At 51.9% G+C, this 20346-nt stretch overlaps 7 protein-coding genes across 7 annotated transcripts; 4 read left to right on the top strand and 3 right to left on the bottom strand.

The window, feature by feature from the left end:
- Positions 1–3460: 3460 nt before the first annotated feature.
- On the bottom strand, positions 3461–4432 carry TRIREDRAFT_57280 (uncharacterized protein; the record flags this gene model as incomplete). Its single annotated transcript, XM_006963244.1, has 1 exon — positions 3461–4432. The coding sequence occupies one exon, from the start codon at positions 4430–4432 to the stop codon at positions 3461–3463; it is 972 nt and encodes a 323-aa protein (XP_006963306.1).
- A 273-nt stretch (positions 4433–4705) lies between these two features.
- TRIREDRAFT_105167 (uncharacterized protein) lies at positions 4706–6221 on the top strand (the record flags this gene model as incomplete). Its single annotated transcript, XM_006963448.1, has 5 exons — positions 4706–4827; positions 5181–5422; positions 5488–5601; positions 5779–5813; positions 6135–6221. Coding segments are annotated over 5 exons (600 nt in total), but the record flags the coding sequence as incomplete, so codon positions are not given.
- A 588-nt stretch (positions 6222–6809) lies between these two features.
- Positions 6810–7537, top strand: TRIREDRAFT_31210 (uncharacterized protein; the record flags this gene model as incomplete). The annotated part of the gene is made up of 2 exons (XM_006963026.1): positions 6810–6891; positions 6951–7537. Coding segments are annotated over 2 exons (669 nt in total), but the record flags the coding sequence as incomplete, so codon positions are not given.
- A 1365-nt stretch (positions 7538–8902) lies between these two features.
- TRIREDRAFT_105165 (uncharacterized protein) lies at positions 8903–10234 on the top strand (the record flags this gene model as incomplete). The annotated part of the gene is made up of 1 exon (XM_006963447.1): positions 8903–10234. One exon carries the CDS (start codon positions 8903–8905, stop codon positions 10232–10234), a length of 1332 nt encoding a protein of 443 aa, XP_006963509.1.
- A 2132-nt stretch (positions 10235–12366) lies between these two features.
- Positions 12367–13152, bottom strand: TRIREDRAFT_41761 (uncharacterized protein; the record flags this gene model as incomplete). Its single annotated transcript, XM_006963037.1, has 1 exon — positions 12367–13152. A coding segment is annotated over one exon (786 nt), but the record flags the coding sequence as incomplete, so codon positions are not given.
- Positions 13153–14622: 1470 nt separating this feature from the next.
- Positions 14623–16044, bottom strand: TRIREDRAFT_76155 (acid phosphatase-like protein; the record flags this gene model as incomplete). The annotated part of the gene is made up of 2 exons (XM_006963243.1): positions 14623–15728; positions 15786–16044. 2 exons carry the CDS (start codon positions 16042–16044, stop codon positions 14695–14697), a joined length of 1293 nt encoding a protein of 430 aa, XP_006963305.1. The 3' UTR covers positions 14623–14694.
- Positions 16045–17848: 1804 nt separating this feature from the next.
- TRIREDRAFT_57860 (multicopper oxidase) lies at positions 17849–19687 on the top strand (the record flags this gene model as incomplete). Its single annotated transcript, XM_006963446.1, has 1 exon — positions 17849–19687. A coding segment is annotated over one exon (1839 nt), but the record flags the coding sequence as incomplete, so codon positions are not given.
- Positions 19688–20346: the final 659 nt, after the last annotated feature.

Raw genomic sequence — 20346 nt, 5'->3', positions numbered from 1 at the left:
AGTATGATATACAGATGTGTCTATTCTTTTGAGATTGAGTTTCCATGATTGTAAGTGGACATGCGCTAGCAGCCGAACACCAGAACGATTTCCATATAAAAAAGGAGTGGGTAGCCAGCACCATAACTTAGATATCCAGCATACTAAGTCCAGTACGTTAAGAGCAGGGAAGTTGGGGTTCCATACTCTATCTGTCAACACTTTTTTACATATAGCGAGACTAGAAGTATATAGCGACAGTAAAGACATGTAGAGTATAGATATACTATAATGCTTGATTGCTAGGCTAGAATGCCGGCTAGCCACTCGTTATACAAGCAATGAATATGTTGTAAGCCCGCACGATGCATTCCTTCTACCGCCTGGTAGAGTCCGTCAGACCGTAGAAAGTAATGTCCCCAGCGACACAGCAGTAGAAGTGCGTATGATTGGGCAGGTTCGACGTTACATATTGTTGTGGCCTTCCGCTTCAGCCAAGGGCAATGGCGTCCGGCCCTGGCGATCCTCTAGATATATGCCAATGCCAATCCTTTCGAGCAGCAACCTGACGATTGCGACATGCCTTCGTTGAGAAACGAGAGATAATGGAGCCTGAAGGTTATGATCTTGATGATTCAGAAAGTTGCCCCCTTGTCACTCAGCAATTTGCCAATAGATAACTCTCCTCTTTTAACAGCACGCGCTAGTGGAGTCCGACCGAAACAGTCGACCCGATTCACATCAATACCCTCCTGTGACAGTAATAACTGAACGGTAGTTGTATGTCCAGACAAAACCGCTTCCACCAAGGGAGTGATGCCGTCATTATCCTGGTGGTTCAGGTCGATGCCGCCCTTTGCGAGCAACAGCTTGATGACAGGGTCATGCCCTCCTTCAGCCGCATACGAGAACGCATAACAGCCATCATGTTCCACGTTGGGATCAACGTCGTGTTCGAGCAACAGCTTGACAATAGCTTCATGGCCATTCTTTGCAGCTGCAATTAACGACGACGATCCAACTGCGCCAACTCTATCCTCTAGAGCTAGCTCAGCATCGTGTTCAAGCAACAGCTTGAGGACAGCTTTGTGGCCTTCTCTGGCAGCTGCATATAACGGCGACCAGACAAAGCTACTTCGCAGATATGGACCGACGGCATTATGGTCAAATAAGTACTTGACAACAGTTGCGTGTCCTCCTCGGGAAGCTAATGATAAAATGTTCTCGTCGCCAGTTACCCAGGCTTTTGGATGTATTCCATTGGCAAGGAGGAAAGAAGAAAATAGTGCTTCGTCTTCCTTGACGAGATAAGAGAGCACGCCTTTTCGTCGCGAGAAGACAAAGCTGCTCGAGAGCCTGGTCCGTCTACTTCTATCCTGGCAATATTCTTCCCAGAGATTATGAAAGGGCGAGTCTGAGGGCATCGTCTCCGCTCGCTTTCTTAGAAAAGCCCAGACAGCTTCGCGGCTGCCTGTAGCAAGCGCCGCAAAAATCGGTGTGCCATAACGCTCATCCTCAAGTTCGATATCAAAACATGAAGTTGCCTGAGGATGAATGCGGAGAAGGTGAGCGAAGTTCTTCTCTGCGTAAATGTAGAGCAAGCTGACTGAGTTCGTGTATCGCTGAATTGAAGTCGTTTCTAGAGTGTTGTTGAGGGAAATCCATCTTTGAAGAGGGAAATTGGCAAGAAAGTTTTCCTGGTGTATACCGTTTTGCTGTGCGCGGTCGGCATGGTGAAGGACGTTGGAGATTGCATATTCCAAAAACGGATATGCCCAGGTGACTCTCTCTCGTGCCTCTGTCATTGTATCATTCGAGATTGCATCATCCAAAAACGGATATTCCGAGGTGGCTCTCTCTCGTGCCTTTGTTATCGTAGAGGCCTGGGGTATGACATCGCTTATACCGAGAGCCTCAAAATTCAAGCTGTCCAGCTGAGCCATGCAGCAATCTCTCAGAAGTACGTGACTGTGGCCCACAAAGCCACCCGGAGTCTCAGACCACTGCGTGTCATACTTTCTCTGCAGGAAGTCTCTGACGGATTCATGGATGAACTGGACTTGGGGACCTTTGTCCTGCGTGACTTCAGCCAAGCCTTTGGACAAACTGCTCACGAATGACTTCATCTCGTCAATCTCGACATCCCTTCGATCCCAAAAGCCAGAGGATTCTTCGTCGAGCCCAAACTGAACCGCGAAATAGAGCTCCTGGGGTTTGAGTGGGCGGGCCGCGAAGAGAATCCATCTGAGGCAGAGATGTAGTCGATCGAGATTTTCGCCATCTCTTGTCAGAATCATTTCGAACAAGTCGTGCAGTTTCGGCGGAATCTCTCTCAGACGGTCACGTATCTGCTTAATAGAGACAGACGTCCCTGGATATTCTCGATTGATAATCTCGAGAACCAGAACAACCCAGAGAAAGATCCCAGAGGACTTTTCGAGGATTTCGGATCGGAGTGAATCGGCTTGCTGCGACTTGCCCAGCCTAAGTCCCGACCTGATGTATTGCTGAATATCTTGCGTATGGCCCAACTCGTTCTCCAGAGTGACCTCGATGCCTTTCTCTATGACTACCATAGGGTAATGCCGACTTGAAAAGCAGACCTGTACCAGAACCTTCGAGTCTTGCGCGCTGTCATACAGCTCCTCAAAGAAACGAACCATGTCCGCAACCTGTTCTTGATTGCATTCATCCAGCGCATCCACAAGAATCATCAGCGACCGACTACCGAGCGTCTGGACGGCGTGCGTGAGTGTTTGTTTCAGTGCTTTCTCGCTCCATCCATTCCGTTGGATGACCTTTGCACCATTGGTTGTCATCCATGCCAAACCGTTCTGCGTCTCCGGGACTTTCTCAAAAAGCTGATGAAGAAGGGATCGGTAAAGGCCCGTCGTTGACTTCTCCTCGATTGTGCCGCGGGCCAGGAAGAAGAAAGACAAGATGATGCGTGACGCAGCTGTCCTGGCATTTGCCTTTGCCTTTTCGAAGAGAAACTTCATGAGAGTCGACTTCCCTGTGCCGGGATTTCCTTTTATCCAGAGAAACCCGCCATGCTCTGGTTGCCGAGATGAGTCGTTCCATAATATGTATTTGGGTATGTCCAAAAACCAGCGACATGTCCTCCCTTGGGCGGCTGTCAAGTTCATTAGACGCTCGTCTATCTTGTCAAAATAGAGCTTCTCTATTAATGATTGTTTGATTGTCGCGTCCATGTCGATACCTTTGTGCACTCCGCCGTCTTCGGCGGTGCCAATATCTTGGGTCGAATAGCCGTGGCTCAATATCGGAACTCCAAGGTTGCGGTTCCCGAGAGACAGATTCATATTGTCGGAGCTGTTGTCTTGGGTAGGCTTGACTCCGTAGTATGGCCGCTTATTCCGTTCTGCTTCCGAGATAGGTAAGCAATCGCCTTCATCAAAATTCCGCTTGCGTGAGACGCTCAAGCTGAGCCCTTGACTCGCTAAAGCACGATGTTAGACAGCTAGACAAGGAGAGTAGAGAGTCGGAACTGGACCAACTCACTGGTGATTGGTCCTATCTTTTCCAGAACCGCTCTTGCGTAAGCAGCAGCCGTTGCAGCAGCATATGGTTGCCACTCTTTATTCTTGTGTTCGTCCCCATAATCACAGACTCCCCGAATCACTCCGACAGGAATTCGATCCATCGTGCCAGCCGCCTCCATCTCAAGGCCGATGAGGTTGAATTTATCCCTCAGTTCGTTGCGTTTTTGCGCGTTTTTGAAAACCTTTTCACCTGAGCCTATTGATCCATACCATATTCGAGTGCGCTTCGAGACTGGCCTTTGCTCACGTTGTACTGGACTGTCGATGCCGCGCTCGTCAACTTGATACAATACGTCTCGCTCTTGTCCCGGGTCATCAAAAGTGCCTAAAGAGTGTTCTTTGTGCTGGATCATTTTGTAATGCCGTAAAATCTCGTCTGCGTCGTGTGGTGCCATGAGTTTGATGCTACCGATGGCCGATCTGACGACAGTTTCGGTCCTAGCCAACCCGTGGCCGGCGCGCAGTAGCTGAAATCCATCGTTTGCAGTCTCTTTCCCGAGGTCATATGGTATCAAGCCAGCGTTATCTCCAATAGGAAGGCCCACAAGGACATCACCCAGACGGATATCCAGCGGTGGACAGCGCGATAGATTCGGAAGACCAGCTGCGACTCCAACTAGCAAGCCAAACCAAAGATTAGGGAAGAACTTCTTCACCTGGCTCGCAAGAGCCGCAGCAGAGCCCGTGCCGTAGAGTTCACCGGCTGGTAGAGTCGCTATGATGATATTGTGCCCGCATGCATCGCCAGCTTGGAAGACGTAGTCATCTCCTCGTTCCATGCGAAATCTGCCTGAGTGTCGACTGTCCAACATGTGCAGCGCAGCTTGTGCCTCGATTTCCAAAGGAGCAATCCATGCCACCGTATAGATTCTAGGATCCAACTCGGCCATTGAAGCGAACGATTTCGGCTATCGACTGGTAGATATAATTATATCAACATCGGCAGGAGGGGGGTCGATTTTCGAGGGCGTTCTTCGAAGTTTCGCGCGAAATGCCGTCTTTCTACAGACAGTAGCAGACCGTTTTGGTGCATGGAAGCCCGGGCGCTGGATGTTCTGGTCAGTATATAAGCGGAGAGATGCAGAGAAACCTTCAAACCTCAAGTCTCCGCGAGCTCACAGAGAGAAAATGCGATCGAGTAGAGATGCCTTGGAGGCAGGAAAATGTCTACTCACGATATAGGAGGGAAAATCAGCCGTGAGGCTGAATCCTGCAGGGAACATGCATGGCTTGCGACAGAAGCCCAACAGCCTGACGAGACTGGGATTCTCGGTGATTGGCTGGGGTAAAGCTACATGTATTCTCCTGCCTCAAAGTATCCGACAAAACTTCAAATAGCTAGAAATGGCTACGAGTCTCAAAGTATAGGCTATTTAGTGGATGGATAGCAGATGTTGTCTTCACGTAGCACTGTTGAGATAGGTAAGGTAGGCCTCTCTTACCAATCGCTGGTGAACTTACATCAGTCCAACTTCGCGTCTAAGAGCCGCGACAGAAACATTTCACCAGGCGGCTGTGCAGCACTTTTCCCACGGTAACTTGCAAATTGCAGACACAGCCTCACTGACAGATGGACTGCATAGCCTCTCACAGGCAATTTGAGGTTCTCAACGCTGAGTGTTGAACAATTAGCCACAGCGATGCACATGCTGAAAACAGCGACAACCTACACCTCGTATGCCAGTTTACACCGACTGCCGCATATATGGACGTGTTCCTGAAGACGGCCACTACACGTGGGAACACCAAGATTGATACAAACTTGGCATTCAATTTACTCAGACCGTGGGTTTATGATGCCATCGCATCGGGAGTGGTCTGGCGGATGAGATTCGAAGGTGCGCAGCTTTCCTCGACAGCCAGGGTCAACGACCGAAACTGTACGTGATCAATATTCTCAACGCCGCTTGGCAGTTCTGACTTTGGCTGCTGAATCAGTTGAAAGCTGTGGTATACCAAGTTGGTCAGGTTGGCGATGACTCTCCCGCCAACGACTTCTTCCAATTACGTGGACTACGTGGCGACTCGGAAATCAACGGGCTTGTATGGTGCATGGCAGGTATGTAGGTATCAAGCTTCATAACCTCACTATGGCATGACCTTCCTAACGAAGTAAAACGTCGACGCAACATCCAAGGAATTGTGAGAGGATGAAGAGGAACTCGAATATTGGGTATGCTCGATCCAGCAAGTGATGATGAATGATATACGCTCGACACTAATGACTGATGGATAGTTACACGGGTTACTTACGCAACCTCAAAGATGGTTGTGTGTCGAAACACCAGACGCTCTTTGAAGCCTTGCAAACTTGGACTTCTTAATTGGATGAAATTGACAAGGTATCGATCGATCTAGATAATAGGTGCTAATGTCTTTATCCTTTGGGCAATCCTATTTCTTGAAGCAGGCATCCATACGTGTTTGACGGGGGGAATGCCTTCACGTCTCGCAGTATCGGGTTGGAAATCTAACAATCCTCGACATGCTGGTGGCTATCTCTATACAGTCCACATTCATGATGATATCTATCGTTCCGTCTTTATAATTCTCAATCTTGCAAGGAGAAACGAAACTAAAACCCAAATGCAGGCGAATAACTGGTTCGCGACTCTGCCCACGCTTTCAAAATGTCGCCACTGTTTAGGGGACCAAGACTCTGAGGCCTATCAGCTGCGTGTAAGCGCCTCACTGGCTGCATCGGCGAACAGGGGTGACGTAACACTCTTTGGAGGCCAGGCCTCAATGAAGCCCAAACATGAAGAGTTTTCTACAGATCTTCTCTTCTTCACAAGGAGTTACTTCTCTATTTGATCTATTCCTGGTGATTTAAAGTGCAAAGATGGCGAGACTAGACACTCCCGACGTCTCCGACGACGACTTTGCCATGGTCAACTCGGCAACCTTCGACAGCCCCCCACCAGCAGTCTCTTACCAGACTCCCAAGCTCATCAGCCGCCTCCAGCCAAACCAACAACAGCCCCCGAGAGGGAATCACGATAGCGGCAACAACAGTGATGCTGCTGCTGCTGCTGCTGCTGCTGCTTCTGCTGCTGAGAAATCCCCGGTTTCCAATGATGGCTCGCTCAGTTCCTCGTTCTATTCGCAGACAAAAGACGGCGGACACGGCAGCTTCATGAAATACGTGCCAAACATGAAGTCCATGTATAACAAGTTCAGAGGCAAAGACATCTTGATTGCCGTAATGGGGTACGTTATCCATTCAATACAGCACCTGAATGGCAACCATCTCACATTACGGACAGCATGACGGGGTCTGGAAAGACGACTTTTATTGCCAATGCGACCGGGCGGACCGACCTTCAGATCGGTCACACTCTCACTTCATGTACGTTGATCCTCAACTTCAACGAGCTCTCCGTCATATACTAACAGAGATCCATGCAGGCACCCAAGAGATACAAATCATCGAGACCACAATTGACGGTCGTACTGTCCGCTTTGTCGACACTCCGGGCTTCTCCGACACCTATCTGTCAGATACTGAAGTCCTCGAAATGATTGCAGACTACCTGTCGGCAGGCTACTCCAAGGAAATGCGCCTGTCGGGCATCATCTACCTCCATCCCATCTCAGACAATCGTGTCACGCATCACGCCACCAAGAACCTTGACATGTTCCGAAAACTCACCGGCGAGAAGAACCTCAAGAATGTCATTCTAGCGACCAGCATGTGGGATAAAGTGAGCCCAGAGGAGGGACTGAACCGCGAGCGGGAACTACAAGGCAACTTCTGGAGCGTCTTCATGGCCTTTGGCGCTCAATACTGTCGCCATGATGCCTCAGCGCAATCCGCCAAAAAGATTGCATCCATGCTCATGGACAACGAGCCCTTCTTCCTCGAGCTGCAAGAGGAAATGGGAAAAGACAACAAAGCACTCAAAGACACCGCCGCTGGACGAGAAATTATGAGCCAGCTCTCACAGCTAAAGGAGCAGCAACAGAAGGAGCTTGCTGAGATGAAGGAGATGCTTTTGCGGACCGCTGCTGAGGAGAACAAGGCCGCCATGGCCACACTGGAACATCACTACAAGAAGATGATGGAGGGCATGGAAAAGACGATTTCGGATGAGAGGCGGATGAATGAAGAGGCGGCCAAGTCGAGCGAGGAGAAGATCAAGGAGCTGACGGAGAGGATCCACAAGCTCGAGAAGAAGTCATCCTGTGTTGTTATGTGAAGTTACGCAGATGTACCTTGCTTCTCACTCTTCTTGAGCAAGTATTCGCCTCAAACTTTGGACTCTTTCGATAAGGTCTCCATGGAAACGGGCCAGGATCATCTGGTAAACACAAGCCATAGACGCCACTACAGTATACGGAGATACCACAGCCAGGATGATGGCAGCCAAAATTGCAGCAGTCTAATTAAGCAGGGAGAACTTGTGCGCCACAGTTGGCAGACGATCGACCAGTTCCGGGTCCATCGCCATCTTACTTGAAGCCTGTCTTGGCTCCGTAGATGCCCATACCATACTTCTCGGAAGAGCACTGTAGCATGTCACGGAGTGTTGATGTGACCAGGGATGTAAACAGCTGCCTCGTGTTTTCCAGACATCTCACTCGGCAAGCGTTCAGTGTCCGGCTAATCACTCTTCGTGCTAACTTGATGTCTATTCTCTTTAGATTTGTGAGACCTTGCTGTTGAGAGCGAGGCGTCACCCTGACTGGCTGTAGCCACAGTCACTTGTCCTTGTTAATTGACATTCAGACTCCCACCACAGGAGAGAAAGGTCCTTACTTCAGGGCTCGTTCAGGAGCCCTCAACGGGCTTTCGGTGGAGTAGGCATGATTTCAGTTTAGTTAGCAGTCCGCCCTCCTTTATCGGGTCTTGAACTTGCAAATGGCTTGCACATTTCACCAGATAGCATTCTAAACCTATTTATCAACACTACAGTATCGATGAACATCTCTCGAGTCGGCTGTAGCGGCTGTTGCCTGATGAAGTTTCAGCCCTTCTAAACCGACTTGAGAAGTTACCTCAACACCAGCTAATGTCCTTGAGGAAGAATTCTCTAGACGCAGCCTTAAAGTCTATGTGCGCCATGTAGTCCAAGAATTTTTTTTAGTCCAAGAATGGGATTTGTACGTTTCCATACTCTCTTGTTAAATATACTAACCCATTACGCTCATGACAACAAACCCAATTCATGCCCGTAGTGAGTTGTCGGGCGTAGTATATAAGAACAAAGGGTCCCCCTTGATTCATTCTACCCACCAGTCAACCGTTCATCTATTCCCATTTACAAACCATCAGTCGACTTCACACACGACAGCAGACTTGCTATCCAACAACTAAGAAGTCAAGAAAGAAAAGAAAAGTTTAAAACAACAATCACACCATGTCTGAGCGCCAGAACCAGCGTCTCACTGAGGCAGAGACATCCGTCCAAGGAAACCTCCAATGCCTGGATGACACCATTTCCTCGTTCTTCATGAACATGCCCAACGAGATCATTTATATGATCATTGCTTTGGTCCCACGGCCCTGGAAACACTCTCTGGGCTCAACCTGCAAATTCCTCTCAATGCTCACCATGGGAGAACTTCGAACACGCCTTGAAGGGCCTGATCGCACCAAGTTCCTCACTACGCTGCAGAAGGATGTCCCCAACACATACTACTGCTACTGTTGCGCCCGCTTGCGCCCGCTTGATCCCAAGCATGAGTGGAAGACTCAACACCATACAGGAGGGACCAGTGACTTCAAGAACTCACGCTGGTTGCCCGATATACACCACATCTTGCACGTCCAGCTTCCCAAGGATCTTTTTCTCTTCCTAAGCAAGGCCAACATCTCATTCATGGAGCCCTACCTGGTCATGAATCAGCATTTCTTGGGACCCTCTCACGGTTTACCCCTTCAGAGCCTGGAGCGATATGAGGCGTTCGAGACTGTCCTCGAATTGAAAGAATGTCTCAACTATCGAGGGCAATTCAAAAATTATCGCAAATACATGATCCAGACGGACCTGGAGCCCTGCCTGGGTCGCAAGACTCAACTTCCCGGGAAAAGTCTCGACACGGTGCCAAGGGGAAAAGATGCCTGGCGGTTCACCTTTCAAATGACGCCAAAAATTATCGACGACAAGCTCTACATCTCCAGGGCTTACACAGTCGTTGGACCCTGGGTTCCCGAAGAGGACCTGAAGAGGCTCATTGAGACCATGGCCGTACCTCTCTGCAGCCATCTCAGCTGCGCGGCGAGCCCACTCTGCTGCCACCAGGGGACAGACGAACCAAAGCCCCGTTTCCCCTTCATCCACGCACGACAGCTCGTGTATTGCGACTGGGCCGATACTAGAGAGATGATTGTGCAGCATGCCGATCACGGCTCATGCGTGTTGTGCAGCACGGATTATGAGACGTCACTCGAGCAGAACAAGATGCTCAACGAGACCAAGTTCCAAATCACTACCTGGCACTGCCTTGGCTCCTGCCGGTCGCCAGACGACGAACTTTGGACTCATATCGTCAGTTCCGGTGATCACCCATGTCTTTGGGCCAGCCAGATCACATATGTCTCGGATGACGGCGCTCAATCTCCCGTGCACAGGTACACACCTCGTCGTGATACCAACTTTCCTTCTCGATTTCAGGATTACACTTGTCTCATTCCTGAGTCATACGTTGGAGCTGTTCGACGAAACTTTGAGGCGGCATGCTCGGAATAGCTTCACTCGGTGTCTCAGCGCACATGGCGGTGATCTGGGCGGTTCATGAACCATACTTGAGTGATATGCTCGGCTGAAGTCGCAAGCGGGCACTGGATAGTGGATTTCTGGTTTCAACAATGGATGCCTGTTCTCAGCGATGGATTATCTTTTCAACGGTTGGATTCTTGGTCTCAGCGATGGATTCTTGGACTCAACGATGGATTCTTGGTCTCAGCGTGTTCATAGGTAGTCTAAAATGACATCTTACTTGAGACATCTTTTGGTCGGCCCTGCATGTGCGACTGTACAAAGTGAAGTTGGCTGGTTTTCCAGGGGCGGACCCTTTTCGGGTCGGCATTCTCCTGGCAGACAAGATTGTCATATGTGTTTTCCCTCCTTATATTCACCATTTCTCGCGAGTAATTTTTCTTTGATTTGTACTGCATCCCCCATTCTGGCGACCTCAGCTTCATCGTAGTCAACATCGCCGCCCTGAATTCTGCAAGCTCGTCTGTCAATGCACCTCTTTTTGTCAAAGAAAAAAAGGGACTGAAGGTTGATGCACAGAGAGTCTGAGGCTCTACCGATAGAACAGGCGAAGTTGCGGGGTATAACTAGAGCCACTCTTTCAGGTGGTCTACGAGTTGTCACAAGGTTTGAACTGGATAGCTGGTTGGTTAACTTCTTGTGGATGGTATTATGGAGGAGGAAGGGGTCTGCGCAGGAGGGGTTGAGACCGAGGGCTGCGACGGTGTCGTGGGGGTTCGCCATGGTAATCAGGTCCTTAACTGAGCACATGTTGACGGAGGTGCCGCCGTTAACCTCGAAGGACAGTTCAGTGGCGGCCATGTTAGCGAAGGGATTCTTCACCTGTGTGGTCGTAGCCTGAACGGCGGCGTCATCTGTGGTTAACCCACACTATGCGGATGCGCTGTGGCGAACCCTGTTATGCATTTTAAGTTACGGTTCTCCACGCAGGCTTATAAACAGCAGCATGGTCATAATGGCTGCTTGCCAGTTATTATAGTAATAGCCCTAGATAGCGTAGGGTTTATTATAGAAGCAGCTGTTTTAGGGAAAGCGATCTGGGAAGGAGGTTATAAGCCGGTATGCATACATGATAATGGACCTGGGCAGGGACCATATGTTAGGCAATTGGGCTTATTATCCATTGGTGGCATTAATGAGTTATTGGACAGGAGGATAACGCCAGGTCTCTTGTCAAGTTTTGAGCCTGGGGAACGCCTTGTCGATTTCGAGGAGGTGGGACATGATTGTCTGGGTTTGTGGGAGGATTCATCTATCTACCTATTTTAAGCATGGCAGTCATACGTTTGTATTACAATGCATAACTGTCTGGTCATATATGAGAACGCAGAGCAAAAGACGAATGTTCCTCTCCTGGTGTAGAGCATTACAGTAAGACAACTGAAAGTTCTCACGGAACATCAAGACGACGGGAACCACTAGTACAGGTAACGGAAACACCAGGAAACAGCCAAGATGCAAATAAGCCTTCAAATAAGTCAATTGTGCTTTGCAATTTCCACCAGTTGCCCATTTCCATGCAGCTACCCTGAAATTCGGGACAAGACATGAGAAACTGACTGTGGTGAAGCCTTCATAGGGAGAATTACCAGCGTCGCATTCAACAACAGATGAGGCATAGCGCACAAGTCACGTGACTGCCTGGTTAGCTCAATCGGTAGAGCGTGAGACTCTTAGCAGAGAACACGTTTCTGATGCAATCTCAAGGTTGCGGGTTCGACCCCCGCATCGGGCTTTTCCTATACACACCAGTTCAAGACGCTTCTGCTTCGTTTCTTTTTTGTTTTTTTTAAATGTTTTTGCATTTTGCTTGTTCTTTTTTGTTCCCGTCCACTTTGTCGCGTGTGATCTGAGCCTCCAGATGTCGTCAACTGGTGAAGCGTTGTTCTAGATCGAAGGTGTAAGTAGCCCCGAAAAAAGACGAACCTCCAGCCGACCCTTGCTTCCATATCGCCAAACCAAGAGAGGCCAAAACTCCCCAACGCCATGTTACGTATTCCCAGTATTTCTCCTGACGTGATATATCCCGGTTTCCCATAGATCAAAAGACGCCGATTTTCATCTCATCTTCATCCCTCCATCTCTTCACTGCCGCCCAGCAAAGACACGCACAGCACCGCCGCCAACGCCGCCAAGCTCCCCAGAATCAGCATCTGCAAGCCCTCCCACACGCACCGCATCCAGCTGCTGCTGCTCGACGCCTCTCCGCCTCTCAGCAACCAGCTCTTTCCAGCACCAAACGACATCAGCGCCACCAGACACAGAGCAATGCTCCAGCGGAGCCCAAGGCCGACAGTCGCAGCAAACAAGTACGGCAGCAGGGGAATCGTGCCGCCGATGATGTAGCCCAGCGAAATGGAGAGACCCGAGGCAACGGGCCATACGGGCAGCTGGTCGGTGCTGGAAGAGCCCTCTTGGACGAGACTCGCAGCCCTTGAGGAAAGTAAACGTCGGGAAACGCTGTGTAATCCCCCAGGCCGATCATTGAGCGCCGTCATGATATCCTGAACCATCCACCCAGGCAGCGCAAGAGGTTCCAGATGCCGCCTCACGACCACCTCCTGCGCCTCCTTGCTCTTCTCATCCACACTCTCTCTGTCGCCAACATGCCGCAACATGCCCCTCAGCTCCTCCTCGTCACCGTCCCGATGGTGGTTCTCAGTCGCGGGCGGCGGCAGCAGCTCATCTTTGGCGGAGAGGTAGCCGCCAATGCCCATGCTGATGCTGCCGGCGCAGAGCTCGGCCAGGCCAGCGTAGATGACGGTGTCGGTGCGGCCGAGGGAGCTGAGGCCCGCGGTGAGGGCAAAGGGGACGGTGAGGCCATCTGAGAAGCCGAGGGTGAAGTCTGAGAGGAAGCGGATGAGGAGGGGGCTTCGTGATCTCGTCATGGTGTGTTTTGATGCTGTGTCGTCGGTTGCAGAGGCTCAGATGCGAGAGAGTGAGACTAGGTAGTGTTGACTCGGGAGGTTGAGGGATGAAGACGAGCGTGTCTTGCACCAGGACAGGTGATGAAGCACTGTAGCCAATGCCAAGATCGACAGCAACACTACTCGGCACTCGTGCTCCGTAAAGGCATAACACCAAGACAGTAAGACACTCGGGTCCTCGGCTCAGTTGGCGAGCAAAAACAAAAGCTCGTCTTGGTCGTTGGTTGGTGCCGCAACATGTCTACTCGTCCACCATATCACCAGGCCTGTCATCCCAATCAGTAGTCCCTTGTACACCCCCCGGGCCATGCAATCCCACCTCGGAGAACAGCTCCAATGCCACTCGACACCCTCAACCCGCCCTCGTGCGTCTGCACTTGCACCCCGGCGTTACATCGTCACGATAACCACGGGGCATCGCTAAGAAGAACAATCCTACGAGTACATACGACACAATCCACACACACACTCCCTCCCTTGTCCCTCATTTCTCCCCCTCCGTCGGTCTACGACATCTGCGCCCTCCCTCGAAAACTCGGCGCCGCCACCAACCCCAACAAAGACACCGAGAACGCTCAAATCAGCCTTCCAACAAAGCCTAAAACCGCCATCTCCAGCCACGGATCCCTTTGCAAAAGGCAAGGAAGAGAGGGATGAAAAAAAAAAAAAAAAAAAAAGGTCAAAGGCTTGCCGCTTTTCCGCGCAGCAAGACCAGGCACCGCGAAGGCCTCTTGACGTCTTCTCCAAGCAGGTGCTCGCCTTGGCCCCACGTGCACACCACCAGAGGGGGCATGTGCTTAAGAATTCGCAAACGCTGATTTGGCGGTCGGGAGAAATTCAGACGAACGTGCATAAGCGTGTTTTTTTGCGCACCTCAGGGTTCTTTTTTCTCTTTTTCGTTCTTAGGCAACGAGACAGGGGTGATGCCTGGTGGTGGAGATGCTTTCTAGGGGCCGTGGGGTGGCGCCGTGGTTTTCGTGAGGGGAACGTCGATCCGATAATGCGTATGTGTGTGGTGTTGAGCTCGGTTTCTTGCTGTTGGACAAGTGGTGACATGGTATTTATGGTATCAATTGGATATAGGGTATCCAGTACAGTATCTTGGAGACTGAAGATGACTCGGAAGTTGTCGCGGTCAAAGGAAAAGAGAAGGAAGATATAGAAAGACTGTAAAGATGGACAGGACAGGATCTCCGGAAAGAAAATTGGAGAGACCCCGATTAGGAAGCTGGGACTTTTGACAAGTGCCGGTGGCTGAAAGTAAGCGTTTTTTACTACCCGAGTTTTTACTGTGCGTGTAAGTGCCGGCCAGCAAGTCCTTATCACCGCTCTTTGTTGGCCATTGAGCGGAAGATAGGTACCTTACGCAGTGCATTGACTTATGGTACCGTCATCATGGAGATGATTGACAAAGACATGGGATGACTTAATTGGGAAAATTGTGTAGTTGAAAGTTTATCTACAGCTAAAATCATCTCGTAACAAACATGATTGTTCCATCGCTCAGTCGGTGTGGAGAGGAGCGTATCCCTTGGGAGGGTTGAGGCCGTCTGCCACCTCAATGGTGTCGGCGTAGTAGGTGGCAGCCTTGCTGTGCTCCCACGTCTTCTTGATGGCGGGCAGGATGGTGCGGCCCGAGAAGCTGTGGTCGAGCTTCAGGTTGGGCGCGGGGTACTGCTGGTTGCCACCGTCGGTGTTGAAGACGCCGGCGTACGAGGCGTTCCAGAAGTGGCTGTTGAGCGCCTCGTCGGAAGACCACTTGCGCAGCCGGTCGCCCGTCTTCTGGGCCACGAACTCGTAGACGTTGGCGCCGACGTCCCAGCGGCCGAGCGTGTGCAGGCCCCAGTTGGCCTCGACGGTGGCAATCTCGCTGTAGTGGTTGTAGAAGTTGTTGTCCGTGGTGCCGACCAGGTGCTTGGGGACCGCGTCACCCAGCAGGATGCCCATGATCTGGTTGCGCTCGGCGTACGTCTCGTTCTCGTCCCAGGTGAGGAGGACCAGCGTGTTTTGCATAAAGTTCTTGTTGTCCAGCAGAGGCTCGAGGAAGGCGCGGCACCACTTGCCAGCGACGCCGACGTTGGTGTCGTGGCCGTCCGAGGTCATGTTGGGGGTGATGAACATCCACTGCGGCAGCTTGTTGGCCTCGAGGTCCTTGTGGAACATGGAGCGGCTGGTGTCGATCATGGACAGGTTCTTGTCCTGGGACAGGCGCTGCTCGTAATGGGTGACGCTGTTGGCCAGGATGGCGGGATTGTGCTTGCGCACGTAGTCGTTGGCGCCCGTCTTGACGTTGGTGTACTGGAAGCCCTCGAAGCCGGAGTAGGGCTGGTCCTCCTGGTAGTGGCCCCAGGAGATGCCGCGGTCCTCGAGCAGGTCGATGACGGTCGACACGTTGAAGTCGGCAGCATTGAAGTCGTCGTTCTGCATGCCGAGGTAGTCGCCGACAATCGAGGCCATGTAGTTGGGCTCAGAAGGATGAGTGACGCCAAAGTAGTTGGTCAACTTGATGCCCTTTTTGGCAAAGAAGGTGAAGTTGGCTGTCAAGCATGTCAGTCTCCGTGCGTCTCATTTCTTCAAATCAAGGCCACACTCACGGTCACCATCGGCCTTGTCGTAGTTTTGGTTCTCAAAGTAGACGACGACAAAGCGGTCAAAGGCCTTGCCCTTGACGTGGCTGGTCGGGCTGCTGGTCTTGGCCGTGGCAGCGGCAGCGGCCACCTCTGCGGTGCCCGTGGCCGTGTACCGAGTCTCCCATCCAGTCGACGTCAACGAGGGCTTGCACTGGCTCTTGTCAACGGCAGCAGCCGAGGCAAGGCCGGCAGCGGCCAGCAGAGAGACAACCTTGGACAGCATCTCTTGTTCCCGTTGGCCTTTGATCCCAGCTGATGTCAAGTAGTAGCCTTGCTGTAGCCTTGCTGGGGAGGATGGAGAAGGGAGAGGGAGAGAAAAGGCAGGGACGCCGCGGGGTTTATATCAATGCTCGTGCAGGCTCAGGCCCAGCCTTGCTCCGAGACAGGCGATGCCATGCGCTGCGATGTCACCCAACGTTCGGGGCTTCATCCTTGTGGTGGCTTCCCGGTACCCGCTCGGTCTCTCTCCTCTTTGTACACGTACGACACGGTGTTACAGCACGAGGGGATTCCTCCTCCCATGAACCTGGTCGGCATCTGCACACAATGGGTCTCAGTATTCCGTCATGGTACAAGGTCTCTCTATCCACCCGTTCTGCCTGCTTGGGGACGGGTTCGGCTGTTGCTGGACTGGACCGCCTCCCCAAAAGATCCCTGCCGCCGGCGAGGGCTGCCAAGCAAGAGATCATCCAATCATCCACTGTTGGCTCCGACTGCCCTGTTGGTGAACCTTGACGACATTCCCACCCACTCGCTAGCACTTCTAGCGGCCTCTGCTTCGATGGGCATCTTGCGCTGCTGCTCCGACACGTGGGCGAAAAGCGCCGCTGCACCTCGTCTGTCTCGCCTGTTCCTCCAGCTTTCCTTTCGAAGGGGCTTCCAGACGGTGCCGCTTTATCCGCTCGCGGGCTTGGGACTGCTGTCATGGTCCGTCCTTGTCAGTTGAAGATTGAGATCCATCTTGTTTGATCCAGTGCTCATCTATCTGCCTCATCAGGTTTAACTTCTTACAGCGGGCTCTAGGCGCTGTCAAGCCCTTCAGGCACCCGGTTCCAGCGGATCCTCCCGCTGTCCAATCGCTGCTGCGTCCGCCACCATGCCCCCAAGTCGCTGAAGCCCCCCCCTGAACGCCCAAACGTTGTTCCACCCGATCATGTTGCCTCCAGATCCAATGTCTCCTCAGATCCGGACTCAATCCGAACAGACAGACAGACAGACAGACGCATCGCCTCGTTGACCCAATATCCAGCTACGCCCTTTTCGACACCGGAGCCGTCACTTGCTCGTGTGCTCCAACTTGACGGGTACTTTCTGGTGTCTTCCAGCCGTGGAGCTCGGTCTTCAGTTGTTCGCCGTAGCCTCTCGCTCGAAATACACTACAATCCGGACGAGTATCAACGGGCTTCCACTGGGTTGAAGCGATTCCCATCACCCTCCCCGTAATCGAGTTGCAGAAGTACGAGTGTTCTATAGCTTTCGCTCGTCTTTGAAGGTTGCCGATAGCCAATCTCCCTCCTCCTCAAGCTCGACATGTCGCACTGAAGTCTTACTCTTTGCTTACCTCCCGAAGTTCCATCTCATCATCTGGGGAGAGGCCACAAGAGGACGGCGTTCATTGTCTGACAGGAGTCATCTTGGGGCCCCCAGTATACAAGCTGGACCATGACAACAGTTACTTTGATGGTTCTCAACTCTCTTGAGCCTTGACGATGAGCGCAATGGATGCCGCTGGACCGCATCACGGACGAGGCTCGGCTGGTGCCTTGCGCAACGAGGCTCACCAAGAGCTCGGCGAGCATCAGCCCTTCATTCGCCAGTCGCGCCGTTCGTCGCGTTTCCGTCCGTCTCGACGTCAGTCACGCTCTCAACCCCTGTGGAAGTTAGGCCTCTTCTTCTTCATCGTGGTCGTATCTGTGCTGGCGCTGTCTGCTGTCCCGTTTGGTCTTCAATCACTCTCCAAGGGTTCTTCAGAAGGAGTCGATGATCACCACCCACCGGGTGAGCCTCATGAGGAAGAGGAGTCTGATCATCACGAGGCTGAATCTGAGCCCAATGATGAAGACGAGGGCGACAGCAGCCTTGCGCCAGCCATTGTCCACTATGAAGAAGAGCTGCCGAGCGCCCCTCAGCTGAGAGATGCCTCACACTACGTCCTATCTCCTTCGTGGGACTTTGACGCTCCTCCCACCACAAGAGAGTACCATTGGACCATTCTAGATGGACGTCTGAACCCTGACGGCATCTATCGTCCCATGATTCTCATCAACAATCAGTTTCCCGGGCCATTGGTCGAATGCAACGAAGGCGACACCATCCGCGTCATTGTCGAGAACAAAGCCACGAATGCGACTTCGATCCATTTCCACGGTCTCTTCCAGAATGGCACCAACTCCATGGACGGTGCCGTCGGCATCACTCAATGCCCGATTGCGCCCAACTCGACCTTCACCTACGAGTTCAAGGTCCAGCATCAGTCGGGCACTTATTGGTACCATGCTCACCACAGCGCTCAGGCATCTGATGGGCTGCTTGGCCCGGTCGTTATTCACGCCAAGGAGGAGCGGACAGTGTTGCAGAAGCTGGACTACGCCTCTGATAGGATCATGATGGTTCAGGACCATTATCACAACTTGACGTCTGAGCTCCTGATGGACTATCTGAAGCCAGACATGGGAAACGACGAGCCTGTCCCGGACAATGGCTTGATCAACGGCCGCGGCGTGCGTGACTGCGCCGATTTCCCAGGCTGGGACTGTGATGCTACTAATGTCTCAACCCCAATCCTCGATCTTGCTGCCGGCCAAAGGCATCGACTCCGCATCATCAACGTCGGGGCTTTTGCCGAGTTCCAGATCCAGTTCGACGAGCACCCCTTTTATGTCACGGAAGTCGACGGCACCGACGTGTTTCCCGAACCCTTTCATCGTCTCAACATCCTCCCAGCCCAGCGGTACAGTGTCATCGTGGAAACCAATGTTACCACCGGCGACGCCTTCTGGATGAGGGCCAGGATGGTGACACACTGCTTCACCACCAAGAACCCGCTGCTGAAGCCCGAGATGCGTGCCGTGATGCGCTATAACTCCTCCAATGACACACCAGCAGACAAGGAACTCAGCGATCCAACCAGCACAGACTGGCCCGACGCCATCGAAGTCATATGCCGCGATCTCAACGTCTCCGCCCTGCATCCGGTGATTCCCATGACGCCGCCCCCCGCAGACAAGTACATGCGTTTCGACGCCAGCTTCATGATCGGCGACTGGCGCCTCGCACGCGGCTTCTTCAACGAATCAACCTGGCACCACAACGCCACCCGTCCCTCGCTGCACCGCTTCCTCGACGCACACTCCAACCTCACCACCCTCAAGTCGCCCATTGCCGTCAACAGCCTGGCCTTTGACTCCCGAAAGGAACTCGTCATCCAAACAGAGGGCATTCGCACCATCGACCTAGCCATCAACAATTTTGACGACGGCTCACATCCATTCCACCTCCACGGCCACAAATTCTTCGTTCTCTACCAAGCCCGTAGCGGATACCCTCCCTCCGAAACAGACTTCCCTTCCTTCGTCAAGGAGCTCAATCTGGACGATAATCCCCTCCGGCGGGACACCGTCACCGTGGAGGGCTACAGCTGGGCCGTCATCCGCGTCGTGCTGGATAGCCCCGGCATGTGGGCCTTCCACTGCCACAACATGTGGCACGCCGAGGCGGGCATGGTCATGCAGCTGCTTGTGAGGGGCGATGTCGTCAGGAAGTGGAAGGTTGGCGACCAGGAGAGGGCTGTTTGTGGGCTTGAGGGCGTTACGACGGGGATGCGGCCCGATGACAGTATCTGGTTTGGAAATTTTGGTAAGAGTTGAGGTGAAGAAGACTGTTACCTGCCATTGGGGGTATTGGGAAGAAAGTTTATAAAAGCACTCATAAGGGCATGGTCGTCAAGACGTGATCGTCAAGATGGATTAAATGATAAAGAATGAGATATCGTTGGATATATCCTGTATATAAGGTAGGGAAATGTACCAGATCTATATGTATAAGCACCTAGAGAGCCTCACCCAGGCACCACATTAAACACTAAGGAAATAAGGGGAAAATAGGAAAACACTTATAAAGAAAAAAGGAGAAAAACACTTTCAAGAAAAGTAATAACAAGGAAAATAGTCGCTGCCTGTGAGTAAAAATCTCAAGGCAGTAGATCTTTGTTTTGTTTGCTTCTTGTTTGACAGTTTTGAGTATAGGTAAACCAGGAAAACAAAAAGCTCTGAGGTAAGGTAGCTCAGGCTATGACAGAGAGAACCGCCCTTCTATAAACCGATCCCATGCCGCCCCCCCAAAACCATGATCCGCGCTGAAGTCCAAACGGACCAGCCCTTCCTGTCTAATTTGGTTGGAAAGAAACAAAAGAAAAATTCTATCTTCGTTCATCCTTCACTTCCCCCTCTCTCCAAGCGCAAAGGTTCAGCTCACGTGCTGTTCCACTAGGAACTGGCTTCCAGTGCGCTTCTTACGCGGCATCAAC

The sequence above is a fragment of the Trichoderma reesei genome, assembly GCF_000167675.1.
Source record: "Trichoderma reesei QM6a unplaced genomic scaffold TRIREscaffold_4, whole genome shotgun sequence".
NCBI classification, from domain to species: Eukaryota; Fungi; Ascomycota; class Sordariomycetes; order Hypocreales; family Hypocreaceae; genus Trichoderma; species Trichoderma reesei.
Note: the sequence above shows the minus strand (reverse complement) of the source record. Positions and strands in the feature narration are given on the sequence as shown.